Below are 24,639 nucleotides of genomic sequence, written 5' to 3'. Positions count from 1 at the left end.
CCCAAGGGTCCAGGACCCATTGGGATCACAGGGCACATCTAGGTGCTGGGTTTAAGGTTGTTAGAAGCCTGGTATGTCCCTGAGGCTTCTGATCAGGAGGTGTGCCAACTAACCCTTGAGGTCACTCTAAGGTCCTTGGTTTAGGGATGCAGGTCTAGTCCTTCTCAGGCAAGAGGGCTGCAGGGGTGTAGCTTAGTCAGTAAGACTGGGGGGGTGTACTTCAGATTTCTCAATAACCATGATGGCACATAATGTTAAAATACATTATACGGCAAACAGGACTCATACGGGGGGCTTGAGGGACAGCAGAATACATGTTGGTTGTGGTACTAAGTGAGAAAAAGCACATCAATTTGTGAAATAACCAACATACAGAGGAAGAGAGTGTGTGTTTGTTTTTGTCTGTGCGTGTAAATAATTCTGGTAAAATCGGACAGACACCTCACCATACCTGACTGAAATCACCTGCACCCAGCTATTTATCACAAAATACATTTATTAAGGGGGTGTAACACCCCAAGCACCCCCTGAAGCTACACCCCGGGAGGGTAGCAGGTCAGCACAATGCAGCAGTCCTTCAGAGCAGCAGTCCAGCAGAGGAGCATTCTTTTCAGCAGCACAGCAGTCTATCTTCCTGGCAGAGTCCACAGGTCCAGAAGTGCACTGAAGGCTAGGGGTCCAATATGTGTACCTGGTGCCCACTTTGAAGTGGAGGAAGCTTCTAAAGGTTTTCACCCCCCATGTGTCAGGCATCCCCTCCCTTCCTCTCCTGGCCCAGCTTGTCTGGGTTCATAAAAGACCAGTGAAAAACCCATTTGAGAGTGCTAAGGCATAGCCTATATGATGTACAAGTGTGGTAGGAGAAAGTTCCTACCCCATGTAAACTCAGAATGGCCCAATTCTACCAACACCTATCTTCCATTTGTCTCACTGTTTGGGAGCAATATACAAAGACCAACTGCCAGTTACAGCGACCCCCCACTCGCCCCTAAAACTACCGTGACCCCCACCCCCTAAAACCTAAACTACCCCGACCTCCCACCCCACCCCTAAAAATCAAAAATACCCCAACTCCCGACCCCTGCCCCTAAAACTACTGCAACCCCCACTCCCCCTAAAACCAAAACTAAAAATACCAAACCCCTGCCCCTACAACTACAGCGATACCCCAACCCCTGCCCCTAAACCTAAACTACCCGACCCCCCACCCCGCTCCTAAAAACTAAAAATACCCCAACCCCTACCCCTAAAACTACAGTGACCCCCAACTTCACCCCTAAAACTACAGTGACCCCTCCACCCCCACCCCTAAAACTAAAATTGCCCTGACTTCCCTTACCTGATCGTGTCCTTCAACAAAGCCGACTCCTTTCTTCTGTGCCTTAACCATGCATGTGCGTTGTTCAGCACATGCGTGGTTAAGGCACAGAACAACAAAGTCGTGGTTAACAAAAGCGTTGTTCTGCTTTCATTGTTCAGGAGTCGTGGTTGGGGGTGTTTCCCGTACACAGTACCTTAATCCCGGGTGCGAAGAAATGCAGAGTCCCATGTCGAAGGTGCGTTGGGCAGAGGTGATGCATTGTGCAGCAGTGTATCCAATGAGCTGTGTTTGGTGATGCAAAGTCCTTGCATTGGGGAATCCAAGCAGCAGTAGCGATGTGTTGGTTCAGAGGGTGATGCATCGTACAGCAAAGGCTCTGCACTGGTTCTGCGAGAGATGTGCCACGCCATGGAGGAGATTTGTTGATACTGCTGGATCCAAAGATGGGCTAGCAGAGCACTTTCAGGCCTGTTCCCAAGGGTCAAGGACCCACTTGGCACGACAGGGCACATCTAGGTGCTGGGTTCAAGGTTGTTAGAAGCCTGGTATGTCCCTGAGGCTTCTGATCAGGATGTGTGCCAACTAACCCTTGAGGTCACTCTAAGGTCCTTGGTTTAGAGATGCAGGTCTAGTCCTTCTCAGGCAAGAGGGCTGCAGGGGTGTAGCTTAGTCAGTAAGACTGGGGGGGTGTACTTCAGATTTCTCAATAACCATGATGGCACATAATGTTAAAATACATTATATGGCAAACAGGACTCATACGGGGGGCTTGAGGGACAGCAGAATGCATGTTGGTTGGGGTACTAAGTGAGTAAAAGCACATCATTGTGTGAAATAACCAACATGCAGAGGAAGAGAGTGTGTGTTTGTTTTTGTCTGTGCATCTAAATAATTCTGGTAAAATTGGACACCTCACCATACCTGACTGAAATCACCTGCACCCAACTATTTATCACAAAATACATTTATTAAGGGGGTGTAACACCCCAAGCACCCCCTGAAGCTGCACCCCGGGAGGGTAGCAGGTCAGCACAATGCAGCAGTCCTTCAGAGCAGCAGTCCAGCAGAGGAACATACTTTTCAGCAGCACAGCAGTCTATCTTCCTGACAGAGTCCACAGGTCCAGAAGTGCACTGAAGGCTAGGGGTCTAATATTTATACCTGGTGCCCACTTTGAAGTGGAGGAAGCTTCTAAAGGTTTTCACCCCCCAGGTGTCAGGCATCACCTTCCTTCCTGTCCTGGCCCAGCTTGTCTGGGTTCATAAAAGACCAATGAAAAACTCATTGGAGAGTGCTAAGGCATAGCCTATGTGATGTCCATGTGTGGTAGGTGAACGTTCCTCCCCCTTGTAAACTCAGAATGGCCCATCCTACCAACACCTACCTTCCATTTGTCTCACTGTCTAGGAGCAATATACAAAGACCAACTGCCAGCTACTCCTAGTCATGTGACCCAGGATCTGGCTGCAGGCACCATATAGTTACGCCAAGAACATCCCAATTTCCTAAAAGTGGCATTTTCAAAATCTACCATTAAAGTGCAACCTGTCTACCTGCTGCCAATTGGAATATATCATTTATTAAATGTAACAAGGTAATCCAATGTTATTGTATGGGAGCAGCAGGGCTTGCAATAGTGAAAAATGAATTTGAGTTTTTTTACTATCAGGACATGTAAAACTTAAAAGTACATGTCCACTGCACCATGCCCTCTGGGCTGTTCAGGGCCTACCATATGGGAGATGTATATGTATTAAAAAAGAAGTGTTGGGCCTGGCAAAAGATGTATTTTGCCAGGTCGGCATTACAGTTTAAAACTGCACACACATGTTGCAGTGGTAGGCCTGAGACATGTTTAAAGGGATACTTAAGTAGGTGGCAGTGCTTCAGGCCTTCTAGTAAGATTTCATTTACAGGACCTGGGCACATGCAGTGCCACGTTACTAGAGGCTTACAAGTAATTAAAATAGGCCTATTGGATGTAAGCCAATTCTGCCATGTTTTGCGGCAAGCGCACAAGCACTTTAGCACTTGTTAGCTGTGGTAAAGTGTGCAGAGTCTTAAAATGCAACAAAAATTTGTTTGGAAAACAGGAGGGTGAAGGCAAAAAGTTCGGGGATGTCTCCGCAGACAGGGCCAAAGCCAACAATGAGTATGCTAAATAATGTAATATACTTTCTGAGATATATTATTGTCCTTAAAAACAGAAAATGAGCGCTAAACGAGCGATAAACGCCATCATTTGATCAGTTTAGGAACACCAGCAGAGAAGAAAAAAGAATACAGAAAGTATGACTACATTTACGTGCACAATAATAAGAGAAAAGATCCTGAAAAAATGATTAAATTCAGATACCATGGGTAAAGAAAACCAGAGGCTCTGTACTATGAAACAAGGAAAAATACACCATGGGTATTGTAAAGCAGAGGCACTATAATATGAAACCAAGAGAAAATAAACACTTTTATAAGTGACGAGAATACCTTCTTTAAAATAAACAGTACTGGTATAATTGTTGGGGCATGTAAAAGTGAGGGGGAAAAAGTGAACCAGAATGTCAGGGGCATTATACACAGGCGAAGAAAACACAAGTGAGCACGATTATAAATTCCAAATAAAAGTGGAATAGAGTCTTTCACATCTATTCGGTTCTAAAGACCAATACTTTAAACCTTCACCCCATATAACTCATAAAGCAGTCTACCCACACGATCCAACAAAGTCTCAGCTGCCTGTGGTCATTGCTCAATAATAATTGAAGTAGTAAGGACTGAGCGTTGTGCCGGGACAACTTAAGGGCACACCATAGTGTAACCTTACCGCGCAACTCTTGTGTGAAGCTTAGGCTCATCATAGTCCCATCTAACCATAAAAAGTCGTGAAGAGGAGCATCTATCCATATCATGTATTCCCCTGGTTCAAATAAGCATAAGTACGTTGGGCGTGAGGCTGAATCGGCCTATCAGAATCAGTTTTCACAGTGGATCCACAGTTCAGAAGGAGGAGGCCCGTAGGTTACTGTTACACGAAATGCCAACTTCCTGCATCTATGCACAAATGAAGGACATGCTGAAAAGATGCTATGCAGAACAGATGTGCTTATGTAAATGAACCATCAAACTTCAGTGGTGCTGATGAGCAATTGTGGTCCAAGATTTTGGAATAAAAAATATTTAAAAAAAGGAAAAACTCTCTCATTGGATAAAGGGACAACTACTACGTCATCACCAGATTTAACACATGGCGGACACATGTAATAACTCCTAGCAGTGAGTCCTAATAAAATGTATATGTCAGTTATAATCACTTTTAAATAATATGATGGACAGTGGACGTTATAGAGAGCCGTCTCATCGTGTAATTTCTTAGAAGCCGGGATGTGCTACACAGAAAATATATTTTAAAACGACACATGATTATTTGCAAGAAATGGATAGTGCATCCAAAATATACAAAACACGGCTTCACTTAGTTATGTTCTCACAAGACGTCGTTGATTGAAGCGTAAGACACGTATAAAAGTAACTCAACAGCAGTTACAGAATGCCATGCTGCAATGCAGTTCAAACCCTCGTTTATGGACGCAAGGCGTTATATCTGGTATCTCCCTTTCCTGGACTGATCAACTCCGCTTCAGGGGACAGCTCATAGGAACCCTTACCATGGTACTCGTCCTCCAAAGACTACTCAAATGCTGTTTCTTGGCACAGCACGTAAGGACAACTTCTGCAAAAGCTACTCATCCTGGCCCCAACGATGCTGCGAGATACAGCTTGTAGAGAGTGCTTAATTTGTGCTTGTTGTTTCCGGTGCTGAGCACGATCACGTATTAGTGAGGGGCCGGGGCTTATTCTTATGCCTCAAGCATTTGCTGCGAGCAAAAGACACATATGGCAAAGACGGAGGAAGGGAAACACGAAAAAGCGTCATAAAGGGAGAAAGTAGAAAGTTGCAGTATGAGCTGAAGGGGCAGGGGTGGCCGTAAATGGATTGAAGAGGCCTGCGATGGCTTCAGGATTACGCTGCCTCAGTATTCAGTGCCGGCAGATTTAATTACAGCAGCCTCGTGTTTAAGAGAAGGGCTTTGAGCACCAGCACCTCTTTATTTACAAATTAAGCACTGCTTGTAGACCACAACTGTGCAGCGTTCTCCGTTAAATGCCCCAGTACCTCTTCTGGCTGTAGCCCATAAGAAAAAGTATTGCAATAGCCGTCCATCCTGAAATGCAATACCACTGCTGGGTGTAGTTCACAGGGACCAATACTATAGTACTGTGGCCCCGGTGACTTACTGCTGCCTCACCTCCAGGTATAGCCATGAAGGAACCCTTCTGTTGGCACAGCCTTCTTCTCGGAGGCGCCATAACACCACTTATGGTTGCAACCACCTGAAACTGAGTACAGAATGACAACCTCCCAGCATCAAACTGACTGGACGGAGAGAATAAAAGAACCTCATTCCCAACTGCAATGCTAAGTACAGCAGCAATAACATTCAGAAGTAATTCAATGGGATATCCACTCCCGATCCGGAACGTACTACTGCTTAATTCCACATAAAACATCCACTTCTGCTGAGTCTGTAGTCTGACTATCCCTGCTGGTCAGACCTCAAAGTAATCTTTGTAGAATATAGTTGAAATGCAAATATGCAAGAAAAGCGTTCTCTAAATCGTAACCTTGCAGTTCTACTGAACACATCATTTGTATTATATTGTTTGTCTTATTTAGATTCATTTGCAGGGGCGCTCATTGGCATAAATATTACACACAGGCCTTAGTAACGAAGAATGTGGAACACCGTGATTCGGTCAGCCATGTGGAAACTCCACATGAAATTCCTAAAGTTGCACGTTAGGCCTCAGTGATTGGGGAATAACTGAGTGAGACTGTTTTTGTGGCCACTATTGTGCTTGGCATTTCCAATACTGTGAGATTTTATGCAGATATTTACCACCTGTTCCAATTAAGTGGTAAATATCTGCCAGAGCTCCCGTGTTGGGATAGAGGCAGATGTGATCTAGCATAGGGAGCTGTACATGTTCCTTGTTCCTTGACTGTTATAAAATAGGTCAGATGTAATGTCTCCCTTTCTAAAGCCATTTGACTGGCCGAATTCTATGCCAGGAAACCATTGGTCTCGCACTCGAGAAATCAGGGTGCAGGAACACTGGCCACATATAATTCGGCAGAGCAGAACTGCACACAGTAAAGTCGTTCCACCCTACTTATAATTGGGGCCGTGGTATTACAGTTTGCTTGCTTCTTAATGGTTACAATTGTAATATTTTGATTTTGCCAATAAATTTGGAATTGACTGCATATGAGACAGTGGTTCTTAACCATTTGACTTCAGAGGACCCCATTAATTTATTATTGAAAGCTGGAGACCCCGGCCTTCAAAACAATGCACACACATACACAGTGCTTAATTTGTGCTTGTTGTTTCCGGTGCTGAGCACCGGCACTTATTTCCTAGGGCCGGTGCTTAGTTTTGTGTCTCAAGCATTACTTTGAGCAAAAGACACGTGGGAAAGAGAAGACGGAGGAAGAGAAAAAAGAAGAAGTGTCAGAAAGGGGAAAGGCAGGAAGCTGCAAGAGAGAGCTGAAGGGGCGGGGAGTGGCTGTTAATGGTTTGAAGAGGCCCGAGGTGGCTTCAGGATTACTCTGCCCCAGTATTATGTGCTCGCAATTTTTTATTGCAGCAGCCGCATGTTTAAGAGGAGAGCTTTTAGCACCGGCACCTTTTTATTTACAAATTAAGCACTGCACATACAGACACAAGTATAAGTCAAACAAATGTACACATTAGGGAATAATTAATAAACCATGCCAAAAAATAGATGTGATAATTTTAATGGGAGATTTTTCAAAATATAAGTGATATGCTTGATCCTGGCATATCAGTTTGTCCTTTGTGCTCCCAGTGCATAATCTCTTTTGACCATGCATGGGTGTGCTTCATTTAAGGCCACCAATCTATAGATTGTTTGCTATACTTGTGCTGTACCTACGACTCTAGCTAAGGCTTCAAAATCAATTTTCAGCCTCACACAATTAAACCTTCACATTTACAGAAGTAAAATGTTTTGAATTTTACATTTCACTTTTTATGTGTACATGCTTTAGTAATTTGATATCATACAATTTTCTAAACATTCTGAGTAGGTGTCACTAACCCACAGCGGTTCCTGGACCACAGGTTAAGAACTGTCTCAATGAGGTTCAGTGCTTCATAGAACAGTGTAATAAACAATGTTCTGAAAATGTGTGCTTTGCAGGACAAGCTTGCACAGAAGCAAAATTCTGTAACAGTGGAAAACTGGGCACCTCAATGACGACATAGGCATTTCAAATGCAGCTACATTGTATATAGCTCATACTCATAAAAGATGCCTGTGTTTTCCCTTACTAACATTATCTTGTTTTTCCCCAAAAGGTTATATGAGGATATTTGAAATTCCAGCTGGTGCTAGACATTTACTTATACAAGAAACAGATTCTACAAAGCATCACTTAGGTAAGTTCAAGGCAGAATTAATGGTATCTTTTGTTCTGGAGCTGAAAAGTGTTTTTGAACGCATCAAATTTGCTATACATATATATCTATGTGGCGTTCGACAGTCACTGACGTTGAGTGACTAGCCCCCAGGGCCTGAGTAAACGTGGATGCGCTACATGCAAGACTCAGTTCAGACTAGGGCAAAGTGACTTGTCTACAGGAAGTGATACCTTGTTTCATAACCAGCAGCAGCAGAAGGCAGGTCTGTCGAGGCAGGAGTTGGGCCAGGGTGCATCCTGCTCTCCGTGTCGATCAAAGGATTGTGTCCTGCCGCCTCTCTCTGTCCTTGAGCGCCAAGGCACGCAGCAAGCAGGAGCTGGCCTGAATTGCTATTTGTGTCTCTGTCCTGTCAAGCTGTCCTTCTACCCTTGTCCATAGGATTTACTGTTCTTCATCTTGGTGCTTGCATGGAGGACAGCTTTTTGGTGAAGTGCTGCATTGAGTACTGCGGCTTGTTGCAAGATGGGCTTACGCTGCAGAAGATCCGAAGAACGGCATGTGATGTGCTTTTACATAAGTTAATCATGAGACCTTTTCCACCTAAATTGCATAGCAGGCATTTACTCGCTTCATGAGTAGTTTTCTGTGTGATATTATGCCTAACGAAACACCAACAGCAATGATTTAGCTCAGAAAGGCACTGGGCCAGATCAGAAACATTTTTGACTGGCGCTATTTTATGTACTTGGCGGTAAGTTAAGGCAGTGGTTGCTCAAAGCACCTTTTACCGCCGTATGATAAAATAGGACTCTGGGGGTGCTAATATGTGACAAGAAGGACTGCACACATTTGCTGTGTGAAATATTTCATGTTAATGATGTATTGTGTTGTTTCTTTGCTGCTGTGTTTTTATGAAGAGTTACTGCAATGTGATTTTGTTGTTTTGTGCTATGGTGTTGTGCCCTGTTTTGACTATTTTGCTGTGATTTAGCATGTTATGTTTTAATTGTGTCATTATGTTGCTTTATATATATTATTGTCTTATGTTCTGTTGCTGACTTTAGCTATGCCACCCAGTACTGGTATATTTCCAGCCGAAAGCAACACATGACTTGAACGTTCCTGTGACAAGCAACCAATTACCATTACATAAGGTAGTAAAATAGCACTGCTCCAGTTCTTCAGTTATTTGAAAGAGGAGTCACCCCAAAACTGTGGCAGATACTGTGGGGCCTATTCACAAATGTAAATTTACATGTCAGTAAGTCTACAGGTGCAAATTTACTCTCACACTGTTGAGTAACTATTACTTTTGCCTATTGACCATTTTCAAGTATCAAGTTACTCAAAAGTGTAGGTTTATATGTCCCACCCCCTGAAATAAGTGTTAGAGCAGTGGCTTTCAAACTTTTTAATGCCAAGCCCCCCCCAAGTGGGAAAAAAATTATTGGGACCCTGCCACAGAAATTTTCACAATTAATCTATTAAATTGGCAATGTTTAAATCTGTTCAGACTTGTTTAAACATTGCCGTTAAGTTCTGTTAACATTTAAACATGTAATACATGTTTTTGTGCTCAAAACAAAGCACTGTTATCTGCATAATGCTTCTTTTAGCCAGAGCCTGGCACCCACTCCATCCCCCTGGGATTACTTGAGGCCTCCCTAGGAGGACCCACCCCCCGTTTAGAGTCCTCTGTGTTAGAGTCAATGAAAACACCCTATGCAACTTTTCAAACATATTCAATGTTCTACACACTTGGCAAAGACCTCCACAATAAGGGCAGTGAGATCCCAGTGGTAAAGTATAGGAAAAAGCTTTGCACTTTATTCAAGTTTAAAAACATTATTGAAAAGTTTGCTAGTAAAATGTTGATGTAAATTGATTTTATATATGTATTTTACATTTAGAGTGCTTTTCAAAAAGTACTACCTGACTTATTTTTAAATTAAACATGTATTTATTTTGAATATGTGACATAAAATTTTAAGTATTTTTAAAGATTTATTTAAAAGTAACACCTACAAAATGTAAAATGCTTATATTTATTAGGTATTACATGTTACTACAATTCATGTATACATTATTTTAATTTAAATATGTATTAAAACATTAAAGGTGTATTTATTGTGAATTGAAAAAGATCATTAAGTAATTCTAAAAAATATATGCATTTATAATGTATATTTTATTTTATCAATATTAAAATAGTTGTATATATATATATATATATATATATATATATATATATATATATATATAGTTTTCAAGAGTTTAAATGCATTAGTATATACATTAATGTATTTTAACTTTATTTCCTATAGAGTTTTATTTTAGTCCCTGCCTCCATTATTTTCTACTAAAATGTGTTACAGTCCCTATGAGGGGACATTGGTGGTGCAGGACTTACTTCAGCTCTGTGCTGGAGTATATTAGGAGTTGCTTTGGTCCTTTTTGACGGTAACAGTTTTAGGAGTGCATTTTGTAAATAGGAAGGAGCTAAAGGCTTTAGTGGGTGGGTGCATGTTCCTACCTAATCTTGCTCCCTTTAAACCTTCTTAAACTCTCCCTTAATCCTGCCTCTTTATTTGTAAGTATTCCAATTTCACATTGTACTATCCCTCCCACATTTGCTACAGTACTATATACCTACATGTGTGAAAATCACTACAACCAGGGCAGACTGACAGACTGCTCCTGCTGTTGAAAGTACATGTTTACCCAGGATCCAGTCTTTTTTTCTGTAAATATGAGGAAGATTTTTGAAAACCTATTGAAAATGTGCCCTCATTTTAGCATCTGTGGGACGTTTATGGCACTGTTAGCAAATGATTTATACTGGGACTAAAGTCTTATCAAAACCAAGTATTCACCAGAATCCATTTTGATGGGACAAATATAGATGTGCCTTATCACAAAAAATCCAACATCTTTAGTCTGGTGAAAAACACACCATGTAACAAATAATTTTGAGAATTTCACCACACATTTTAAGTGCCCGATTTACAATAACAATCTTATCCGAGGGGACAGCACTTCCAGGAAGGTATTGACTGCATTAGAGCAGGGCCCTCAACTTCACCTCAAGCCCTCTGACTCCTCCCTGGTCAATAACTACTTGGATTAGCCCTTATCATGTGTTAATACTGAATAGTAAATCATGCAAAATTCCATTAAAAAGTGTATTTATTAAGCCATAATTAAATAAATGGACAACCAAATTCATCCTGTGGTCACAATGACTGTGATTTGATAGTACATAATCAAGCATGGATAGGGCACTTAAAAATTATATTTTTAAATAGTTAGATCTAGCAATTAGGAATGCAAATGACTAATACAATTCCCTGTTAATATGGACAGTAGGTTACAAATAGTAAGGGCAACATTTTCAGGTGCACAAACACAAGCAAAGAGACATCACTAACTTCAGCGATGCAATTACAATTAAAACTGTAAAAAAGACACTTTAATTTGAACATCTGTGGAATGTAAAGTCACATCTAAAGATCCATATATAAAGCAGAATAAATGCACTCTGAGATTATCAGTCAATACAAAATATTTGAGTAGCTTCTCAATCAACATTGCAACCAAATAACTTTGCTTGTCAAGAACCAAGTTCAGCAACAAAACTACAAAAAACAAGAATCAAATCCACTTAACAAATATCCAAATGAAAAATATCTAAATGACACACAGATTACAAAATGCTAAAACACACCCACAAAATTGCATATATTTCTCAGAATACAATAGGGACAAAAAGTGACATGTGGTTTCTCTGTTGAGGATATTAATTTTTATTTTCAACATAGTTGTTTATTTTTAGTAAGTATACATATTATTCACTCATCCACTGTGCTGTTGCATTTGATCCTTATTTTCTTAATTCAAGGGCTAGATCTAAAACATTGGACCATACTTTCACATGCTAAGCACTGTTCTGTTTTGGTTCCGGGCATCAGATGGCATAGCTGTGTGATGAAAGCTTTAAATCAATTATTTGGTGGAACAGAAATGCTCACCAGCTAGGGAATCTGTTTCAAGGTGGCCACAGCATATGACCGTTCTTTTAGCCTGTTCACTTCTGAGACCTGCTCCTTCCTGGCAGCTGATTTCTGGTGTAGCAATAAAACGTTTGCTATGATGGGTAATTGTTCCGAAAAATGTCAGTGTAACTGTTTGACTTCTTAACTTTCTGCCACCTCCAAAGAGAGAAAAGGACTTTTAGATTCAAATACTCATCTCCCACTGGCATTATTAGCAACACAAACTTAACATTTTAAAGAGTGTTATACTTCCGCACAATTATGCTTGTTTCCTCTCCTATTTACTTTAGATAATTTTGTTATGTAATCTACAGGATAGTTTCTCAATTAAGTATACGTTCAACAAGGACAAATATGATGTGTGGCACCATATTTTTGCAGGGGCAGAGGAAGTGGACTTAAGTTCTATGTAAAAAAAAGAAGAGGTCTGAACTCAAAAGCTCGCTAAAATATATTGGGGACAGGAAACAGCATTTTCAAAGCCCAATACTTCAGTAGCTGACTCAGCACAATGGCTAACTTCACAGCCATAGGATAGAGGAGAAGCCACCTTCAACAAAGGAAACTGTTAAAAAACATGCATTGAAAAAACAGAAATTGACATTCAAAAATATGATGAATCTAAAGTAGAAGAAAAGACGAGTTCTCCAACTTGAGATTAGATCAACCTGTTTACCCTAATAATAAATCAAGGTGGCTATTTAGAGTTTTTATGGAGCACAAGGGACTCTTTTGGCACACAAAACCTTCAATCTGTTGCATTGTTGCCCACCAAATCTGCAGATCCTCTTCTCTAACTAGAACCAGGGGAAGCAGTGAGTTTCTGTCAGTGGTCCCTTTATTTTTCCTTCCTGTCAATACCTCTGCCCTGACAGACCGTCTGTCACTGAGCCTTCAGGCCATATAGACATTTGTCCCACGCATGGTGCCTGACACTAGATTTCCCTGTCCGGGACCACAAGCAATAACACAAAAACTGGACAAATTCTACGAAAATTGCATGGATTCTGGAACACCATAAATTTTTGTTATTTTCATAGATCAGAGGACTCTGCTGTAACACAGAAAAGCTACCCCTAAAATATTGTAACAAGTTTTAGCAACACGTATCTGAATCCGAGTTGAAATTATATTTTCTGAATGTGAAGTAAATATGGCAGATCTTTGTGATTTTGAAAATACATTACTAATTCTATTGGTACTCTTTCCAGAGAGGCAATCCCACTACTGCTAAGACGGGATACTCGAAGTGGCACTTGAAAATTAAGGTGCCAGGATAGCTGGTGTTTACTCCATCATGTGATACCACGTGCAATCATTTTAATCAGCTGGCATTTTTATTATTAGAAGATCCATGTCCTTTGTATTTACAATATTCTCTAGTAATTGCTCACATAAAACGATGAAAGAGCCAGATGAAAAGTATAGGATGAAATCAAGACAGCCGAACTCCCGTATTCAGCTTTTAGTAGTATAGCTACATTTTTCTTTGCCTATTTAATACTACTGAGCATGTGGGTCAGATTTTCACAAAGAAATTAAATACGTTTTTGAAGCATTTTTTGCAGCTGCCAATCGACTGCTTTCCAGATGCTGCTCTTATATTTCTAGCTTTTCTTGTCAGTTATTAATGTACTTTTTTACTTCAAAGCTGTATGTCTTTTCAAGTGTTCATAGCATTATGAATTACAGAATTTGGAGGGAAGCTTCTGAAAACAATGTCACTGTCCAAACACATGCTTTAAATTTCATTATCTATTTGCCGGTATTTGTGGTTTGGTTGTAGACGTGTTTTTGAATCCTCTATGGTGCCTGGCAGTTTATCGCAAGTGTTTCATGTTCCAGTAGTGGTTGGCTCAGGCCTGTTCATTGCCTTTAAGTAAGAACCACTTAATTATTTTTCGGTGCTCTGTAAGAGTTGGGAAAATAGATCCTTCCAACAAAAAGACAGATGTCAGCCCGTTGGGAACCTAGTGATTCTCTAGGTATTCTCTAATATTCCTAATATTTTTTCTTACCAAGTTTGGTTACTTAGATTTAATTAGAGTGATTTCGAAATATGTGCAAAGTTATAGAGGTCTAGTAATGAGGCAAATCTGGTGCAAACACTTCCCATGGAAGTAGCTGCCTCAGATTTGTTTCCGGAGGTTTGCTTAAGATTGAGTTATTTCAAGATGAAATAACGATAACAAGTGTCAGAATTTTTTTTGCAACGTACGCCATGTTTGATCAGTTTGCACACTGCACTCCTTTTATTACCTGCTAGTAGTTGATCAAATGGATCACAAACTTTGACTGAGGTAGTGCGATTTTCACTTAGTTTATAACTGGATCAGATGCATGAGAAGAATTCAAATAGTGTGCATTCAATTTTAATGGAGCACTTAGGTCAAAAATAAAACACCTATTGGTAACAAGACCTGATAAAGCCAGTAGGTATCTCTTTTACAGTGTTTTGTTTTGTCTGTTAACTTTGACAATGCCAGATGATTTTTTAAAGTGCCAGCATTGGCAAAGCCCATAACAGTGACTTACCAACTTGAAAGTCTACTAGTTATGCTTTTAAGATGGCCACCGCATTGCATGATACAATATAATATGATGGAACTTGATGGCTATCTTGAAAGTATGGAAACTTTGTGTGCAGTGTTGCAAGATTAGGCGATTTCCCGCACAAATGGGCACCGTTTGTGGTGGGAAAAGACATCCCAGGTGTGCTGGAGAAAACTGGGCAGTATTTTCCCATTTGTGTGCAAAATTTCCTAAATTGGTGGCACCCACGGACATTTGGCAAAATGAATGCAGGCTGTGAGGCTCCGCTGAGCCCAGGTTCCCTTAGGAGGGTTGTCAATCACTCAAAGCTGTGAAAGCGCTACCTATGATGGTTCTGGTTCTTTTTTTTGGCCTGCCCCGGGTGACATGACCAATGGGGTCTCAGGGGAAGGCTTGTTATCTTTTTTATTGATTGCCTCGTGGTGTGAGTGGGCCTCGGAGTTCAGAGTCAACCTTGTCTGGTTACTAGTGGGCCGTGCCTGTCCACCAGCCTGCACCTGTGCTGAGCCTAAGTGTTCAGTAATTGTGAAGGGACATAAACAGCGGTAAGATAACTGGTGATTCATATACATACTAGAGAGCTCTATGTTTTGTCTAGTCCTAGTTTTGCCTCGTTTTAAAGTAGGGCAGCGGGCTATTGTGGCTGCTGCAAAGCACCACTTGAAGGTTTTACCACCTTTCCTAGGGAGGAATTCTGGCCATATTTTCATGGTTTAAGGTTCTGTAAAGTCCTGGCCATGATACTTAATTATAACTTTACAGGAAATTCCCTGCAAAAGCCATGTTCATTTTCAACATGTCTTTTCCCCCTTTGTATCAATTATCAGTCGGACATGATTAAGCCAGTTCTAGAGCACATTTGAAAGTGTATTTTTGTTACATTTACTGTTAGAGGTATGCACTGATGAGAGGAAAATTATTGTGTTTTCACAATTTTGCTAGTTTTTCTACCGGCTGTGTCCTTAACATAGTGCTCATGCTGGTAAAAATCCGAACTGGTAGCATCTCTACTTGTAACATGTTGATCCCTGATTTGTGATGTGCTTAGATTGCTCAGTGCTTTACTTCGTTTGTCACAGAGATACCTTTGCCACTTGAAGTTAATATCCTTCTAATGTAGCACAGTGAGCTATGAACAGACATCAAAGAGATGCATGCAAAGTGAAATCAATAGCCTTAGACCTTTTATTTTTCTCCTCAAGCATTCATTACTCCAATGTTGTTAAAAAGGGTTCCTTTGGGTAGAAATAAAGTATAATTAGCACTGGCAGCCACTGCATTATGTTTTGTATCCTCACTTTGTGTTTCTTCAGACCAAGTTCTCTTAACCACTGCTTAATTTCAGCTGGTGGTTGCCGATGGGGCCCACCGGCACACATTTTTGGGGACTGACATTTATATTTCCTCATCAGGTATTGACTGTGAGCAAGAGAGTTAAAAACACAGAAACTAGAAAGAGAAAGGGAGTAAGCAGGGGCTGGCAAGAGTGAAGTAAAGGGGAATCAGTGTCTAGAAGTGGATTAAGGAGGCCTGATGTGAATTCCAGAGTATGCAGTCTCTGTTTTTAGGATGCTAATTTTTAAAAGTACCTCAGGAGTAGACCTTTGAGCACTTGCACTCATTCTTTTAAAAATCAAGCACTACTCTCAACATATAACGTTACTCATTGCATTCTATAAAAACACCTGGTACATTGATTTGCACACTTGTATGATTCATTATCTTTGTATAGTATGTTTGTGTGAAGTAAAGCGCCCTCACACCCTACATTAGGATGAATAGCACTATAAAATAAATTGAATAAAAAATAAATCAGTAAATCAGTAAATGGTATTTATAGCATTAGTGTTATTACTCATTCTGACATGTATTTGACATTCTTAAAGTACATACATACGGCTTACATAAGAGAGATGAACAAAGTCAAAACCTTCCTTCAAATCATAGTTTTAGTTAACCACCTACAAAAGTGACAACAATCTGAGTGTCTCTTTCCCGTCATTGCATAAATATTTAGCTGTTAGGCTCCAGCTAGCACTGAGCCAGCCCAAGACTCCAACAAATGGAGGGCTTATGTCCCATTAAATGAAACCATTGTTTTGGGCACAGATGGAAGTGAGAATAAGAAACCCCCTACAAGTTGCTGCCCTCAAAGTAAAGTAGACACTGAGCGGCTGATGCTGAATGTGTCCTGGTGTCGGAAAATTACACCAGGACAAATCCAGTGCATTTCACTGATGTTGGCCCGATCTCAGAACCAGCTCAATAGTAGCTGACAGATCCTCCTCATTTCCTGCACCGATTAAAGGAAAACTGTACATGAGGAGAGAGTGGAAACTGGTGCTGAAGAAGAAAGAGGCATGAGATGACATGAGGTATGCAAATGGAGGATTTCAGAAAAATGTGAGGATAAAGGGAACCCCACAGCCCTACCCTCACTTCACCCAGATGGGCATGCAAAACTGGTCATGATCCAGCATTCTGTTGCACACGTTTAGTGCTGCTTTCATTTGCAATGGGAATATATATCGATCTGTGCACTCTGCACAGAGACCAATATTGCATGTGAAATTAGTCTAACCTCTTTAATGACCCATGGCAGGCACTGTAAGAAACCTGTATCACCTTCAGCCTCAGGGCTCACAATTGTGCCCACCCAAAATCTGAACTTACCAGACACAGACTCATGGGACTCAGTTCTGAGTATGTAATAAAAAGTAGTCATATGCTGCATAAAAATAAAACTACAGAAACATAACAGCTGGAAAAAGGAAATGTTCATATGAATAGGGTTAAGCATGTGAAATGTAACCAGGGACTAATTTGCTGCCACAGATTACCTTAGAGTTTTTGTAGTTATTGTTAAGACATTGATCTGTGCATTTGCCTTTAAAGTTAAGAACATGAATGTAGGTATCCTTTTCAAAGTCAGATTTAGGACCCACACCACATAAATTCCATTGTGGGTGATGGGTATAAAGGAGCTGCACATTTTCATGAGATTGCTTAGGTCAGCAGTTATGTGACAGCAGTACAGCCCAGATGATGAAGTAGAATGGATTGGGATGGGACAAGAGGAATGATGACAGTGTCAGCAGTTGTTGAGGGAGCATCCATTTTTAGATGTTGGGGAGAAGTTGTTGCAGTATGTTTTGAGAAAAGGAATCTTCTAGACACCAAACAAAAACATTGCCAAGGCTGCAAGCATTAGCCTAGTTTTTTCTGCAGCACAAAGGCAACAACACACACCATTTTATAACTTTTAGTGCAAGTGCTTGTAGTCATGATGAAGGACTTTGAACTGGAGGACTGGGAAGGGAATTGGTCAGAGTAAGTTAATGTGGGCCTGATTACAACTTTGGCGGAGGGGCTTAATCTGTCCCAAATGTGACGGATATCCCGCCCGCCGTATTATGAGTCCATTATATCCTATGGAACTCGTAATACAGTGGGCAGGATATCCATCACATTTGGGACGGATTAAGCCCCTCCGCCAAAGTTGTAATCAGGCCCTGTGTCTTTTCTGGCCTTTCCAGACATTTAAACTAAAGGGGTGTGGGCCTCTGCTCTTACTGCGGCGACCCCCACAGCTCTCAAACAGGACACACATCCTCATCTTTTAAGTATGTTCACATGGTCACTTCATACTTAAGCACACCTGTTACTTATGTGGCTCATCTTTTATGTCTTTTTTCCCCACACTGCCATGTATACCTTGTAAAAGATACTTTTTTGTTTGAATAACTTCAGACAATTAGATGTAACGCAAACCTTGTCAGACAAATCATACTGGAATTATTTCAACTCATGGGCAATTTCAATATACATGCATCATACTGTGGTGTTAATCTGTTCAACGTTCTATTTTTTGAGCCACATTGCTGAAATAAATTTGATGTTGCCATTTTTAGATTTAATTGAAGGTTGATTGCAATCTGCTCTTGTAGATTTATTTCATGCATACCAGGCTCGAGTTTGGATTTGTAGTGCCAGAAAGCCCAATTAGAAAGCCACATTGGGGAGTACTTTCCTAAATGAGTGTTCTTATTAGAAGTTTGGCATGATTGCAGAAGTCCATTGGTATCCATTGTACCTCCTCAACTATACGTATATCAAGAACCCTTAGAATTATCCTTTAAAAAGCTTTGGAAGCTATTTTTGCATAATTTGAAAGTTGCATTTTTGGGCTGGCACTGCTCTGCATTGCGCAAAATTTGGGCTTAGACTCTGAGAGATTTGTGCTTTGGACATGTCTCAAATTCTAGCAACACTGATTGTTTGCTATACTGTCAAGAAGGCTTCTGCATATTGTCACGTTCAGAAGGCAACCCATGGGCATCTTGAAAGTATTAAAAATTTGAGTTTCTAAACATTCAAGATAGCAGTAATGTTGGGTATATACACAAACACTTCAGCAGGTTTGTATATAAAAAAAATGCTATACTTTGAAGATGACTGGTCACCGTTAATGGCTTTGCCAGTTCAGATGGAATTTTTGAAAAGCAGTCCGCCATCTTGAAAGTATTGAAAATCACAATTTTAAGCTGGCAGCCACTTTGTGTGATGCAACGTGGCATGACACAACATGGTGGCCATCTTCAAAGCCTGAAAAATAATGTTTTCATTCTTTCAAGATGGCAGCCACGTTGCATGAGACAGTCTTGAAAGTAAATACATGTTTTCATGCTTAGAAATTGGCTACCAAGACACATGAAGCAACTTGATGCAACGGGGAGGAAAGTCATGCATTAAGAGCAGGGATCTGAGGGAGGTAAGAAAGCCATCCAATCATGTGACACCTGACAAAAGCCCATTTGATGTAGTTTTGTAAGCAATGCAGTCTGTGACAGACAGCTGCAGGTGTCTCTACTGAGGCAACAAAAGTGGTAGAGCACATATATGATTGGGATGAAAAGCTTCACCTCTTTATCAGATTTTTTTTGAGGAATGGATTTCTTCAGAAGAAAAACAAATCTATAGGTCGAAAATCAAAGCTATGGTGCAAACGCATCAAAATAGCACATTTTATTTCCATGTAAAATACGAATTAGGGCAAAGGTGCAGTAAATTCTGATTTTCTTAGGTAATATTATTTACCCTGTGTGTGCAGAATAAAATAAGCCTCTTGACAAATCATAGACGGTGGATTTCATAATTTACTTTTGCTCATTCCAATGTTTTTATTTTCTCCTTTGCACCTTAGTCAGTGGCTTGGCACATTATTTTAAAACTGACTTATTCAGCTTTGTTTTTTCATATGACAATGTTGCATCCTTAGTGCAACCTCTTGGTTGCCCTAATATCGTGTATGTGAAAATGTACCTAATTATTACTGTTATTGCTACAGATTTCATAGGTCATCAGTGAAGTAATATATGATGTCATAAGCAGTGCATTACAGCGAGGAAAGTTATACTTAGGTCATTTAAGTATAACTGGTGAATTTCAGTGTTTTTTGGTTTTGAAACATTTTGTTTTATTATTAGAAGACCTATGTATACTTCCACTTTAACTTTAGTTTATTTCAGTGTATTTCAAAGTTTTTTAATGTAAGTTAAACTCTCACAAGCTTACTTATGTATAACTCCACTTTAATATCAGTTTAATTCAGTGACATTCTATGTATGTAAAGTAACATTTTATCATGTTAGCAGTGGGGTATGAGCTGCAGGACCAGGTCCTACGGCCAACCCCCCACAGCACACAGCCTTTTACCAGGTTGTCTGCACAACCCCCTTCTGCCGTGCACAGTAGGGGTTGGCTGCAGGCCCTGCTGCGCCCAAACCTCATTAGTGGTCAACCCCCACCATGCACAATCTTTAGAAGTACAAAGTGGGGGTTGTACACAGGGTGTGGCCTGTGGCCAAACCACTGTGGGCTACCAACCCCATGTGGGCAACCAACTCCTCTTGTGGCCAGGCCCTACAACCAAATCTATCCAGTGAGTCAGACCTCCACTCCCATTACTTTTAATAGTGTTCCCGTGGGAGTCCCACCAGACCACACAGGTGGAGCTGTGCTAGTTCCTGCTGCAATATTATGCCATATTACATAGTTACCTGTTAAGTATCCTATATATTCTATACTATGGGGGTGATTATGAGTTTGGCAGACAGAAAAGGCCATCCTCCAAACTCCTGCAGTCAGGTTACTTCCTGTGTGATCCTCTTCCCGCAGGCCCCATTGAGAGTTTCCCACTGGGTCAGTGGGCAGAAACAGAGTTTCCGCCTACTGGGCCCAGTGAGAAACAGCCTACAACATTGATGCCGGCTCATGATAGAGCTGGTGGCAATTGTGTAGTGCGTAGGGTGTAGCAGCACCTGTCACGCTTTTCACTGTCTGCAAAGTAGACAGTGAAAATCACGATGGGGCTGGCCAGGGGGGCCCCTGCTTTGCCCATGCTAAGTGCGTGGGCAGCGCAGGGCTCCCTCTGGGGGACCCTGCACCCTGCCTCCACCAGACTTTACATGGTGGGGCTACCGCCATGTAATTGCCGGTAGATAATGCACTCATAATCCGCTGCCCTGGTGAATTAGGACCGCCTGCATTGCCAGCACCTCCAGTGCAGGAGAAGTGGCAGTGCTGGTGGTCCGACTGTGGCGCAGTTGTTATGAGGCCCTATATCTTTAGATATGTGTGTGTATGTATATCTTTATCTAAACCTATATCTAGCTCTCTCTCTCTCGCTATATATATCTATATACACACATATATATGTGTGTGTGTATATAAATATATATATATATATATATATATACACACACATATATATATATATATATATATATATATATATATTCACTGAAAAAAACAATGGTTACATGGACGTTATAGTTAGGTTCTGAACTTACTCGTACAAAACTGTAGAAATTCAGCAGTTGTAGGTATCTCAGCTAACTATAACTGGTGCTCCCGTAATGCACTGCTTATGACTTCACATATTACATCACTCATGACTTGGTCAGTGACATCACTGATGACATCACTGATGTAAAGTGGCAACTGTGGATATCTGGATGCGCTGACTGGAACAAAGTTAAAAGTTTAGATGGACCACTGTTGAGTGAAGTCCAGCTACAAGGACCGAGTCAGGCCCGGTGAACAGGGTACCTCAAATCCTGGTTTGCAGAACGTTGAGAGGATCCACATGTAAGATCTATAGCGCAATTGAAGCAATGCTTTGCTACTAAGGAGTTGCAAGACTGTTGTGGAAAGTCCGGCATTGTCATCGAGGCTGCCGTTGAAAAGAGATGTGAGGCCTGTGTCAAGGATGTGTCACGCCGCAGGGGTTCAGATGCAGTGACTGGCTTTGATGCAGGTCTTTGCAGCGGTTAAGATCAACACAGAAGAGGCAACGCGTCAGTTCTGCTCAGGGTTGCGCAGCACAGCAGAGGAGATGTGTTGGTTCTGCTGTACCCACAGGGGCTGGCAGAGTACCTTAGGCTCACTTCCAAGTGTCAAAGACTGAGGTCGCACCACTTGGCAGGGTAGATGAAACATGGCAGAGTCCAGGTGCAGGAGCAAGGTTGTTGGAGCCTTCTGGTTCTGAGGCTCAAGTCAGGGCACCAGCCAACTTGCTCTTGAAGTCACTCTGGGGTTCTGGATCCAAGAGATGCATGTCCAGTCCACCCAAGCAGGAGGGCAGCAGGCAGCAAGTCATCACAGCAAGGCAGCAACACAGCAGGGCAGTAATCCAGCAGAACAGCAGTCTGTCCTTCAGTAGCTCCTCAGTCACTCTTCCTGCCAAATTATCCACAGTTCTAGAGGTTTACTGAAGAGTTGGTGTCTGAGGTCCAGTATTTACACCTAACTGTGCCTTTGAAGTGAGACAGAAGCTTCTAGAGGTTTCCCTTTGAAGCCCCCAGGCATCCTGCCTTCCCATGCAGCTCTTTGAGTGGAGGCAGGACACAGCCTATTCAGTTGTAAGTGGGGTTGTGCCAAGCAACTCCCTCCCATCCTGCCAGTGATGGCCCACCCAGGCACAACTAAGCTCCCTACTGTGTGTGGCTGTCTAGGCAGAATGCACAAAGATCAACTGTCAGTGACACACAGTCATGTGACCAGAGACAGACTACAGGCACTGATTTTGTAAGGCAGAAAAATGCCACCTTTCTAAAAGAGTAATTTCCAAACGGTAATTTAAAATCTGACTTTAACATAAATTGGGATTTTAAATTAGGATTCCAGAAACACCAAACATGAACTGTTTACCTATTCCTGTTTGGAAATTCAACTTAAAAAAATAATAAGGTAACTTCAATGTTGTTCAATGGGAGAGTTAGGGCTTGAAGAAAAAGAAAACAAAAGTAAGAGTGTTATACTACCAGGACATGTAAAACTACAAAGCACCTGTCCTATTTGTTAAGTACACTACAACCTGTCCTCTGGGCACAGTACTGGGACATATATATTAAGGGAGTTACTTATATGTATTAAAAATATATGAATTAAAAAGGAAGGTCTGGGCCTGACAAAAGGATTATTTTGCCAGGTCGAAATGGCAATTTAAACTGCACACACACATAGGCTGTAATGGTAGGCCTGAGACACGTTTAAAGGATGACTTAAGTGGGTGGCATAATCAGTGCTGCAGGCCTACTAGTAGCATTTAATTTACAAGCCCTGGGCACATGTGGTACCACTTTACTAGGACTTATGAGTAAATTAAATATGCTGATTGGGGATGAGCAAATGTTACCATGTTTCAAGGAGTGAGCACATGCACGTTAGCACTGGTTAGCAGTGGTAAAGCGTGTAGAGTCCTAAAGCCAACAAAAACAAGAGCAGCAAAAATGGAGGATGACTGCAAAATATTTTGGGGAAAACCATCCTAAGGCTGACAGGTCTAATAGTTCATCCTTCCACACCTAAGCCCCTTTTCTCTCACTGTCTGGAAGCCATACACAAATTACAGTCATTTGGCTCAGGACACTGGCAGAAATGCACAGTTGCTGGGACAAGAAAATGCCAACTTTTGAAAATGCCACTTCACCATTAAAGAGGATTTTAACTTACAATGTATTTGAGTGCAAACAGCATATCTCTTATCTGCTCCCAATCTGAAGTTAGTGACCTGCCATTAGTGAATGGGAGAGATAGGCCGTACAGCAGTGAAAAAGGACTTTAGGACTTTTTCACTGCCAGGACATGTAAAATTTAAGAGCTACTTTTTAAATACAGTGCACCCTGCCCTATGAACCTTTAGGGCTTACCATAAGGGTAACCTATAATTATTAGAAAGGGAGTTTTAGACCTGGTCAATGGTTTATTCTGCCAAGTTCAAATGACAGTTTAGAACTGTACTACAGGCTGCAGTGGCAGGCCTCCAACATGTTTTGCAGTGTTACTTTAGTGGGTGGACAATAAGTGCTGCTGCCCACTAGATGCTCTAGGTACATGTTGTATTATTTACTAGGGATTTATAATTACTTTAATGTACCAAGCAGGTGTTAACCATGCTTTCAAGGGACAGCACATTCATTTTACCACTGTTTAGCAGGTAAAAAGTGTACAAAGCCCTAAAAACCAACAAAAACAGGTTCAGCAACGGCAGGCTAAAAATCAGAGGAGATCCTGCAAAAAGGGCCAGGTCCAGCATCCAGTTTCCATGTAAGTTGTCTATAGCATGATATAACACCACTTTAACATCGGTGTGTGCATGGAAATCCACATGGCGCAAGTTATGTTTACTTTAGGGCACAGGTTCTAGTTCCTTGAAATAAGTAGAACTATAACTGCTGAATTTCTATGTTTGTGTGTGTGTAAAATCTGAACCTAACTATAAAGTCCCAAAACCTTTGGTTTTTTTGTGTGACTTTCTAAGGTTTATTTACTTTTATTTCCTAACTCTAAAGTCCCTCCAACATTGGGTATTTTTAGTGAATTTCTATCTTTTTTAATGGTATTCCGTAACTATAATTTCCCTGTAACCTTTGTTTTTTTGAGTGAATTTCTAGGGTATTTTAAATATAAAGTAATAGTAAATTACCATATACTCATTCAACCACCACTATTCACAACCTTCGGCCGTGCGCAGCAGGGTGTTGGCTGCAGGGCCAACCCCACACAGCCCATGGTCAAACCTCTGCATGCAGCCAACACCACTCTGCACACGTCCAACCCCTCACATGAAGCCAACTCCATGCCACGCAACACAAACATAGACCCATCCAACATACACACACTACTGACACCCACAGGTACCACAACC

The 24,639-nt window shown here is 41.2% G+C and overlaps 1 protein-coding gene across 1 annotated transcript in view; it reads left to right on the top strand.

Annotated features, from left to right (window-relative positions):
- The window catches only part of ADAMTS2 (ADAM metallopeptidase with thrombospondin type 1 motif 2), a 1,546,369-nt gene that overhangs the window by 1,284,859 nt on the left and 236,871 nt on the right, over positions 1-24,639 (top strand). The window contains exon 15 of the mRNA XM_069199292.1: positions 7,762-7,842. Coding sequence (XP_069055393.1) covers positions 7,762-7,842 — 81 coding nt within the window. The remainder of the gene's footprint in view (positions 1-7,761; positions 7,843-24,639) is intronic.

The sequence above is a fragment of the Pleurodeles waltl genome, chromosome 7 (genome assembly GCF_031143425.1).
Source record: "Pleurodeles waltl isolate 20211129_DDA chromosome 7, aPleWal1.hap1.20221129, whole genome shotgun sequence".
In the NCBI taxonomy this organism is placed as follows: Eukaryota; Metazoa; Chordata; class Amphibia; order Caudata; family Salamandridae; genus Pleurodeles; species Pleurodeles waltl.
This window is presented reverse-complemented; position numbering and strand designations above follow the sequence as displayed.